Source organism: Panicum virgatum, chromosome 6N (genome assembly GCF_016808335.1).
Source record: "Panicum virgatum strain AP13 chromosome 6N, P.virgatum_v5, whole genome shotgun sequence".
NCBI classification, from domain to species: Eukaryota; Viridiplantae; Streptophyta; class Magnoliopsida; order Poales; family Poaceae; genus Panicum; species Panicum virgatum.
In genome coordinates, this window is record NC_053150.1 from 38736145 (window position 1) to 38746973 (window position 10829).

Sequence of the window (10829 nt, forward strand, 5' to 3'; positions counted from 1 at the left end):
CAAGTTGTCATTTCTATATTTATTTATTTCAATGTTGTCTGGTAGCTACTCTGAATTTTTGGTTGCCTGGTACCTACTCTGAATGGCTGACTGCATTAACAATTTAGCTACTCTAAATTATGTACTCTACTATTGTTGTATACATTCAGATTTTAGTTTGTTCCTACACTAATTTTTGTTGTGGCACTGATACCTTTTCCTCTTGTTGCATGTACAGATTATATGTACTTCGTTGTTATTGAAATTGAACAGCTTTTGCATTGACCGCCAAACCTGCAAACCTCAACCTGTCAAAATGGTAAGATCACATAGCAATATTACTGGAGTTTTTTATGTTGCTGGTCTGCTAATTTCCAGAATGTTAATTAAGAGGCCTCATCCGATGAATGGACACATTCTGGTGAAGATGGTTCTGAATAAGAGAAGGAAGCTGGTGATGACTACTCCAATCAAGAAGAGTTCCTGCAGGACGGGACTGAGGGTCGATAGAAGAAACCTAGGACATCAACAAAATGGCCAAAGGACATGATTATAGTAACTGAGATTGATCGAGGGGGGCTGCCAACAGAAAGGAGACATAAGTTGAGGTTACGGGCACTAGCTGGTCTCATTGCAAGACAGAAGCTATCTCTAGTTATGCCAGGATTCAAATCTCTAAGTGTCCAACAAAAGTGGTCATTGTTCGATACATATGTACAGCCTTTTTTGGAGTTCCCGCCAGGGATGAAGCCATTTGGGTTTAGGCAGGTCATGAAGACAACAGCCAAGGCATGGAGAACCCACAAAAGCAAGCTTAAGGCAAATTATATCAAGAAAGGACTGACTCCATTTGAGAAGCACCCGTATATCGAACCGGAAGATTGGAAATAGTTTGTACAGATGTGTGAATCTAAAGAAGCTGTAATAGAGAGTGAAAGATACAGGTTACTTCGAGAACAGTACAAGCATGAGTACTGCATGGGTCAGATCGGCTATGAAGGGATTCAAGCACAATGGGATGAAGAGGATAGTAAGTTGGCTTCTCTATGGATTGCCAATCCATATGAAGAATTCCCTGAAGGCTGGACTAGGAGTTGGCTGCGAACAAGGAGTAAGCTGGTGATATCAGAAGGTGCTGCTTATATTAAGTGGAAGACAGAGGCCACTAAGAGGCTTTCAAAAGAAATCAAAGAAAAAGCAAACACATGCAAAATCTTCCGGTATCACTTGGACCAGGTAGAATGATGTGCTAACTCAATGCTTGCGCCCCGAGAAACCCGGCCGTGTGCGGGGTGTCTCCAGCTACAATGGCTGGAAGGAAGCATGGTCTGGGAACTTGGGTATGTAAAGGAAGAGGAAAAAAATCAGCTCAGCAGACTTGCAGACAATAAAGGATGAACTAAGAGCTGAGGTGACCCCGAACATCCTATCTATGCTTGCATCACAGGGATTGCAGATTGTGGCACTTTCTAGGAACACAAGCCCCGCACCTGGATGGAGGAGCAGTTGTGCGTCCGCCTCTGAGGCAGCTAAAGGGCACAAGGATGGTCCCTTATTATACAGTGAAGATGAAGATGAAGATCCAAAGTAGATGGGTCCGGATGAGGATCATGATACTATAAGTGGCTTGAGTGAGCCCACACCATGTGCCCTCATTCACAGTGTCGGTGATCACCGAGTTGAGGTTGCATGGGGTACATTTTATCCAAGGAAATTTGAGTTGCATATAGTTCCCATTCAAGCGGAATGTGCAGTGGTCAAAGTGGAGCTTGTAGCTGAGTGGCCTGAACTTGTGCTTCCATTCCCTCCAAATGATGAGATCTCAAAACTTGGAGAGGCTGTCTTGCAAAGGATACAGTGGCTGAGGATTGATATTGTTGTTAGGTCAAAGAAAGTTTCTTCACAAACTGTGGCGAAGGCAATCACAAAGAGTGCATCAGATGCATCCAAGCTCCCTACAAAGGAATCTGAATTTGCTGGTGCTCCCAAGAGTGCTCCAATCACCGCTGCAGCCAAGAGTGCTGCCATCACCGCTGCTGCACCCCAATGATGCTCCCATCACTGCTGCACTCAAGAGTGCACCCAAGAGTGTTGAAAATGTTGCAGCTAGCGCAGACAAGATTGTTGCTGCCAATAGTGGGACACAGAAGGGTTCAAAGAAGAAGGAGCCAATCAAAAGGTCTAAGGAGGCTGCCGGTAAGAAGCAATCTAAGAAGAAAGGTGCTGCATCACCATGGACTTAGGAGAACCCAAAATACAAATACGAACGACCATTGTTGACAGCTGCTGAACTTGAGAACGCCGGACATGCAACCACTTCACTCCATAATTACTATTTGCAATGTTGTGCAGAAAAAAAGAAATATATAGTGGCCTCATACAAGTGTGGCCATCTTCTGCGAGAAGCTGAAGTGGAGTGTTTCCTTTTGTGTTTCAATGACTTATATGACCTCTTCAATCTCGATGCGCTAGATGTGTCTTTACTCCGCAGCTTCACACTGTAAGTTCCTATAATCAGCTTCTCACTAATCATTTGTTGGATATAGCTTCATAAATGTGCTTTATTTAGTTCATTTGTTGTTTTGATGCTATTTTAATTCTTAACTAGGTCCATGATCATGGAAACAAAGGCTAAGTCTGTGCCCCTGGGCTTCCTTGATCCACAGATGATGTCCTTGAGTACCATGAATCAAGATAGATCTTATGTGGTGTATTATGTGACAAAAGTTTTGCAAAAATGTGCTAGGAAGAGACTTATCATGTTTGCTCATAACATAGATGGCCACTGAATTTTAGTGGTTATCGTTCCAAAGTGGAGAAAGGCCCTGTACTTTGATTCTCAAAGGTCCAAGGCACGTGATCACAGCATATTGAAACAGGCCCTTGATAAGTGAGTTTTTTCATGACCTTCTACTAATAGCCAAAATAATCTCATATTTCATATTCCATGACTATGTTACAGTCAACTAGTCAACTAGTGAACTAGCTAAAGATGTTCCATGGTTGTGTGACTGTGTTGATGTAGTGCTTTTATTTCATACTGCACATTGAAGAAGATGGACACCAGCACGAGCTTGCAACATGTCACAAAGTTTCAGGTATGGTAAATTGCTGTGAAAGATGGCCATGAAGCTGTGTAGTTTCTTTCTTCTTACTATTTTTGTTCTATTTATTTTTTTTTGCAGTGCCACCAGCAACCTCCTGGCCATGCATGTGGCTTCTATGTCATCCATCACATGGTCAAAGCAATGAAATTACTAAGTATGCAAGGTGATCCTGAGGTATAACTCCCAATTTAAGACACATGTGATGGCTCTTTCTTGCATGCCTTACAACTGAAATATGGATGTATTCTTTAAAATTGAGATGAGTGACATGACTTCTATGAATTTCTAGGAACATACATTTATTTAAAAATGATAGCTGTATTATGTTGGCATAGGCCTGCTGGATATTAGTTTTGGGATTTCTCCTTGCTGAATTTTTTTGTTCTTCCAAATCAGGAGTTCGAAGTGATGACAAACACCCTCGGCATCGATGACCTGCAAGCCATTCGAGAAAAGATTTGCTCCTTCATCTTGGATCAGGTGATCTTGGCAAAGGGAGAGTTCCACTGCAGGAACCTAGGGCCTAATTATATTTAGATGTTCTTGCTGTTATTTCTGTTCTTGTGGAAGAATGTTAAACTGCAATTGCAAACTGGATGGATCAGTTATGTGATGTTGAATGTTGAACTGGATGCAATAGTGAACTGAAAGTTATATCAGTTATCTGTGATGTATATATTAAATTGTGAATCTTCTGCTTGTGTCGTGTGATGTGTCAGCTTGAATTTCTGTGCTTGTGTGGCAAAAGACATGGGAGACGTGGAAGGGTGGCAATAAGCGTCTCCTATAACATCTAGAGAGGGAGACACGTTGACAAAAACAGCGTCTCCTATGACAACCATCAAAGGAGACGCGTGCTCACCAACAAGAGTCTGCCATGAAATCTAGATAGGAGATGCTTGTTTCAAACACGTGTCTCCTATAAAATATTTTCCTAAACGTTAAACGATAAATAGTCAGTCACCCTTTGTTTAGTGTTTAGGCTGTTTAAACAGTATTTAAACGGAGTTAAACGGCCTAAATGATTTGTCATATTATGTACGTAAATGTCAAATATGCTAGAAAGTCTACATATTTGCACATGTAAAAAGTAACTATTCTGCCAAATAATCCTTCTGGAAAAAATTTAAATCCCACAACATTTCATATACTTACGGTGCTACTTGGTTCGGTATTGATTGTGGTAGTTGTAATCCTCCTATTGACTAAATCATGAATTAAATGATCATCTAGCTTATTTAATCATGATTAACTCGACTCTGTTTAGAAAATTTAGATGGATTTTAACGGTTTAAACGGGTTTAAACGGTCCAACTGTTTAATTCACCATTTAGGGCCTAAACAACACAGGTGACCTCTGTTTACCATTTAAACACTATTTAAACAGACTAAACGGCTGCTTAGGCGAACATAACAACCAATATGGGAGATGCGTGTTTACAAAATGCGTCTCCTATAACAACCAATATGGGAGATGCGTGTTTTCAAAACGCGTCTCCTATAACAATCAATATGGGAGACGCGTGTTTATAAAACGTGTCTCCTATGACTTGCACAATACGAGACGCGGGTCAGTTTTCTGCGTCTCTGATACCAATCACTGGAGACATTTTCTAAACAACATAGGAGACGCGGTTAAACGCGTCTTCAATGTGGTGTATGAGAGACTCTTGTTAACCCATTTTGGAGACGCGGTCTACAAGTGTCTCTATCTTGTGGGTTATAGGAGACGCGTTTCAGCAACGTCTCCTATGACTTTACACCGGAGACGCAGATTCTGAGACGCAAAATAATCGCGTCTGCTATGTGTGTTCACCCGCGTCTCCTATGAGGCTTTCTTACATAGTGATGTCTTTGGGTTCAATGGAATCATCAACCTCCTCGATGAACTTTTCAGCATCTCTTTCAAGGAGGGATTCTGGTGAGTCAAAAGGGATAATTCCCATCCCCTCCATGATCGGTTCAGAATCAAAGGAAGGTTTGCCAAAGAGCTTGCTGCTCTGGAGATTTGAACCAAAAAGGTTTACATCACTAGACGGACATCGAGTTTACCTTGAGTCGGGGCATCAATGAGCAATTTCTAATGGGGTGCCCGACCATGAGATCGAAGTCTTGGACATCGAAGACATGAAATCAAGGATCACATCGACATTTTCGTACTTGACAGTCATGTTCCGCAAAATCCCAATTCCTTCTAGAATTTTTGTAGAGGAAGTCTGGAAGGTTTTGTCGGTTTGAACCAACAGCTCATCTCCCAAGAGTTGAAATGCGCATTCGCTAGAGATGATGTTGGCTCCGATAGTGGGACTATAGAGAATGTCTACCAGGGTTCCTCTTATGGTGCAAGGAATGGTTGACGGAGAGGAACTGATCCGGAGAACTTCTGGTGACAGCTCCGCCTCCCTTGACCATTGGTCAGCTAGGATAGCCGTTATCCTCTGCCTCTAAATTTAGCTAGAATCCTTTTCAAAAAAAATAAATTTAGCTAGAAGTATAGATATTCTTTTGGAGTTGGTCTTAGGCTATTTCCAGCAGGTTAAGGGATGCGGATGCGTATTCTCCGCCATACGCGAATCGTTCTTGCAACGCAAAAAGAGGTCATATCCAGCAGCTCGCGTACCCGAATGCGCATCTGAATAGAAAATATCTGTGGGTCCTACCTCAGCATTATCTCATCAACCAACTTCTCCCTCGTTTCTCTCTCTCTCCTCAACCAACAGTTGGTGAGCTAGATGCGCAAAGGAGAGTCCGTGAGTTTTCGTTGCCTCTCTCATACTCTCCTAAAATGCGATGCGGGATACGACACCTGCTGGAGTGGCTACAGTAGCACGCGAGCATGCAAAATGCGCATCTGCAACGAGATACGGTAGCTGCTGGAAATAGCCTGTGAATTTTCCAGCCTCCTACCATGCGCATCAGTTTTTTTTGGTAAGATAAACTCCTGTAATCCTTTTTCTATAATAAAACTGATTGGGCAGACATGTTCATGTGCGTGCCTCTCGATCGTGCCTGATTAATTAGTACATGACACAGTGAATTATATATTTGCGTAGGGGTGCAAATGGGTGACCCTTAGGAGCACCTCCAAGCATATTTAGTTCAAAATTTTGTACTAATTTTTCAAATTGAGATATGGGCGAATTAGTACAAAATTTTTAATTAGAGAGGGTTGTAGGGGCACCTAATGGTTACCAGCCCTCCTATATTTGCGCATTCAGCTGCGGAGTCCTCCCAATCGTGCTCCTTTCTCACCAAACTAGGCACGAACTAACTCAAGCTGTACACCGAGCTAGCTAACAAACCAGCTGCACTGCTACAGTATGTCTAGTAGCCGAGACGAGATCAAGACCACGAGCTTGATCCAAGGCCATGTCGAGTTATTCCGCCTCATGTTCAGCCACCTCAAGTCGCAGGCGCTCAGATGCGCCGGCAATCTAGGCATCCCTGGAGCCATCCACCGTCGCGGTGGCGCGGCGACAATCTCCGACATCATTACGGAGACCGGGCTCCCCCAATCGAAGCTCCAACACCTCCGGCGTCTCATGCGCGTGCTCGCCGTCTCCGGCGTCGTCGCAGCCAGCAACCAGCCGCCGTCGTCAGCCGCGGAGTCGTGCACCGGCGACACCATCTACACGCTCACCCCGGTGTCCTCCCTCCTCGTCGGCGGCGAGGGGGCCTCGCCGTTCGACATGTCCGCCCTGCTGCGCGCCTTAATGCGCCCCACTACGACGGCCATGTTCTTTCACCTGGAGGAGTGGTTCAGGGACGACACCGGCGCGGAGTCGCTCGTCCACATGGTGCACGGCTCGTCGCCGTGGACCCTGACCAAGAACGACACCACCCTCAACACCGCCCTCAACGACGCGTGTGTCGCCGATACCAACCTGGTCATGCAGGTGGTGCTCACGGAGGCCGGCGACGTCTTCCGCGGGATCGGCTCGCTGGTCGACGTCGGCGGCGGCCACGGAGCGGCCGCGATTGCCATCTCCCGGGCATTCCCGCAGGTCAAGTGCACCGTGCTGGACCTCCCGCACGTGATAAGCCAAGCGCCGGAGCATAGCACGGTGCAGTTCGTCGCCGGGGACATGTTCGACTTCATTCCACCAGCAGATGCCATTTTCCTCAAGGTGTAGTGCACGCTTCTCTCTTCTCCTTCGACTTTTTTTTTCTTTCAAAACGCACGACAGATCTCTCGCTACCGGAAACGCATATTTGTCGAGTGCCTCCGGCTTTGCCGAATGCCCGAACACGAGCACTCGGCAAAGCGCCTCTTTGCCGAGTGCCCAAGGCGCCGCACTCGGCAAACACCCGGCACTCGGCATGCCCAACCTTTGCCGAGTTCCGGCCGTCGGCAAAGAAGGGACACTCGGTATCATTTATCTTTGCCGAGTGCCGGCCAGCACTCAGCGAAGGGGGCGCAGGTGCCCAGCACGCGTGCCCGCTGTCCGCCTTTCTAACAGTCGGCTGATGGACGTTAGCTTTGCCGAGTGCTGCAAGACTGGCACTCGGGAAAGACTTAACTTCGCTGAGTGACTGTAGCCGGCACTCGGCAAAGACAGTTTCGCTCGGCAAAGAGTTTCTTTTTTTTTACATTCAAACTTTTTTATTCTCAACTCAAATTTGAAAAGTCAATCCCTGATAGCATATGATACTTTTATTGATTATTTTAGAGTGTATATCTGCTTTTGCCGAGTGTATCCGACACTCGGCAAAGCCGCTGAATCCAGTAGTGCCTGTTGGCGGCCAACAAGTAACACTATTACTACTGTGATGACGTTGAAACATTTATCTATGGACGCTGTTATATATGTTTGCAGGGTGTTATGGATAGTTTCAGTGATGAGGACTGTGTCAAACTACTTCGACAGTGCAAGAAAGCAATTCATAGGGACAGTGCCGGAGGAAAAATCATAATCATAAATTCGGTAATTGGATTTGGGCCGCAGGACGATGTTGTCAGAGAGGCGCAAGTTTTATTTGATTTGTACATGATGTGTGGCAACGGGGCCGAGCAAGAAGAGCATGAATGGAAGAGGATCATCTTAGAAGCTGGATTCAGCGAATTCAAAGTCGTGGCAACATTAGGTCTAGTATCTGTCATCGAGGTTCTCCCCTAAATAAGCCCTTGAGGAAACAATAAAGCGTTTTGCTCCATGAAGTTTGCACAAATCTTAAAGCTCCTAATAATTAATTTTATTTTTTCTCGAATGGGTACTGTTTGGGCCCAGCCCTACCCGGCCGTGCCCTCATAAGGCCCGGTCCAAGTCCAAAGCCTAGTACTACCTCCTTTCAAATTGTAGTTTCTTTAACTTTTTTATTCTAAATTTGACCACTCGTCTTATTCAAAAAATTTATGTAAATATTGCCAAATTTAAGTCATTCTCGAAGATCTTGTATTAATAAAGCAACTCACAATAAAAGAAGTGATATTTAAATATATTTTTTGTATTAATACAGCAACCCACAACAAAAGAAGTGATATTTGAAAAAAAATTTGAATAAGATGAGTGGTCAAATTTAGAGTTAAAAAGTCAAACGCCCTATAATTTGAAACAGAAGGAGTACCCAGGTAGTAGTCGCTGCCCTGCAATGAGAGTCAGGCTGTGTTTGGACTAATTAGATTTAAAAGATTCGTATGAAACAGTTATACGGTGTAATTAGTTATTTTTTCAACTACTTTTAATGCTCCGTTCATGCGTCCGAAGATTCGATGTGACGGATACCATACTATTTTTTTGAGAAAATTCCCTATTTAGCCCTTTTAAAGTTGCCTCTTCCTTCCTTGCCTCTTTTTCTCAAGACTTCATTATATGGACCCTTAACTTCGTTTTCTCCCTTTTCTGGCCCTTACGTCACTTCCTTTAGTAATTGTCGTCAAATATGTAAGCCCATTGTCAGGTTTTATGTGAAGTCACCAAAATACCCTTGCCTCCAAGTACATTGAGGAGCAACAGACCTCTATGTCCCGAAACGATTTCCTCCTGTGAGACCCCTTGGAACCCTAGATTGGGTGGGAGGGGGAGCACCCGAGGATGCCTGCTCGGGCTGGGGGCGCGGTGGCGGCCGGTCCTGCTCCAGCCTGAGGCGGCAGCGGGCCTTGCTCTAGCCAGGGGCGCTGCGGCGGCGGTGGGCTCTGCTCCGGCCGGCGCCGCCACGCCCTGTTCCGGCCAGGCGCATGGCGGCGGCGGCCCATGCTGCGAGGGGCAGGCGCGTGGCTCCAGCCGCCCATGCTGTGGGGGGCAGGCGCCCGCCCGCCCGTGCTGCCTACGGTGCCGGCTCTGCTCTGATCGGGGGGCTACTCCGGTCGGGGGTGCCGCGGAGACTAGGGCCACGGTGGCGGCCGCGTGGTATTTAACTATTTGCCATCCTTCCAAACAAAGCTAATTTTTTGCCACTGTCCTCTACACGAAGCTAATATTTTGCCATTTTATCCAACGGGCATGCCAGCTCGTGCAAAGTCAGCTCTCCAGCGTGGAATGAGCGAGAGAAAAGACCTTCGTACCCCTGTCTTGTCTCAGAATAAGTTGCTCTCTCTTCTTCTATCTGTATGACCGGTGGGACCGCATCATCTTCTTCCACCTCCCTCTTCTTCTTCCTCTGGCCGAGCGGCTCTTGCAGCTCCACTCCACCGTTCGCACGGTCTGTCGCCGCGCTCCAAGTCAAGTCCGCCGCCCCCTGTGCACACCGAGCCTGCCTGCACTGCGCATCTCCGGCCAGCCGCGCGCGAGCCGTGGCCGCCGCCATGCCGGCACGCATGTCCCTACCTGCCGCGTTCCCTGACCGCCCGCGTGCGTCTAGCCGCCGCCCCGCAGCCGCGCGTGCCTGGGCCGCCGCTGCGCCGCTCCCTGGCCGGCGCGCGCCGCCCGGTCCCGGACCCCCGCAGCTCTGACAGGGCGCCCCCCGTGTCTCCGCGCACGCGCCGCACCCGGACCGGCGGCTCGCCGGCTCCCGTGGCCCCGGCGTCGAACCAGCGCGCGCACAAGCGGCACTTCTCCATGCCGGACCCGCAACACCGCAACGTGGCTTGCTCCTGCGCGGGGTGCTCCGCCAGGATTGGCTCGCCCCCCACCGCGCCTGGGGGCCAGCCAGGAGCTGTGCCGCCTGCAGCACTGGCCGGTGGGCCGCAGCAGGCCGCTGCCTGTGCAGCTGCTGCTGGCCGCGAAGGTCCCGGCCGCCCCCCTGTGCGCGGCGTACAGCCGGCCGCACCTGGGCTCTGCGCGCGGCCAAAGTCAACACCTCCACCTGCGGCAGGTGGTGCTGCCGGCCCGGCAGAGCAGCGGCACCTCTGCCGCCCTGGGAGCCGCGCCCCCCAGCGCTTGCCTGCTGCAGCTAGCTGCCGGCCTCTCAAATCAGCGCTGCTTGCTTCTTGCCTTTGGGGCGGCCCCCTTGCACAACGAGCTGTGCCCCTTGCCTTGCCGCTGCTATACTGTGCACCGGCGCCGCCCCACCGCAACGCGGCCGGGATGGGCCCCCACGGCGCGGCGCCCTCCGAGGACGAGAGCAGCCAGCTAGCCATTGCGACGCCCGCCAGCATCCCCAGCCTCCGAGGCCACCGCGAGGAGCTCGCCGTCGTTGAGGAGCGTGGAGTGGCCCGAGGGGTGTGCCCATCCAAGGTGCAGGCTCGGCTCGTAAGAAGATGAAGAAGAAGCGGAGGTGGAAAGAAGCGCATTCGGCTTGAGGAAGAAGATCAGGTGGAAGAAGAGGCGTGGGTCCCACTGGTCAGAAGGATGGAGGGAGCAACAT

At 48.5% G+C, this 10829-nt stretch overlaps 1 protein-coding gene across 1 annotated transcript; it reads left to right on the forward strand.

Moving 5' to 3' along the window:
- The first annotated feature begins 6306 nt into the window (after positions 1-6306).
- On the forward strand, positions 6307-8380 carry LOC120678723 (acetylserotonin O-methyltransferase 3-like). The gene is made up of 2 exons (XM_039960042.1): positions 6307-7213; positions 7904-8380. Exons 1-2 carry the CDS (start codon positions 6407-6409, stop codon positions 8201-8203), a joined length of 1107 nt encoding a protein of 368 aa, XP_039815976.1. The 5' UTR covers positions 6307-6406; the 3' UTR covers positions 8204-8380.
- Positions 8381-10829: the final 2449 nt, after the last annotated feature.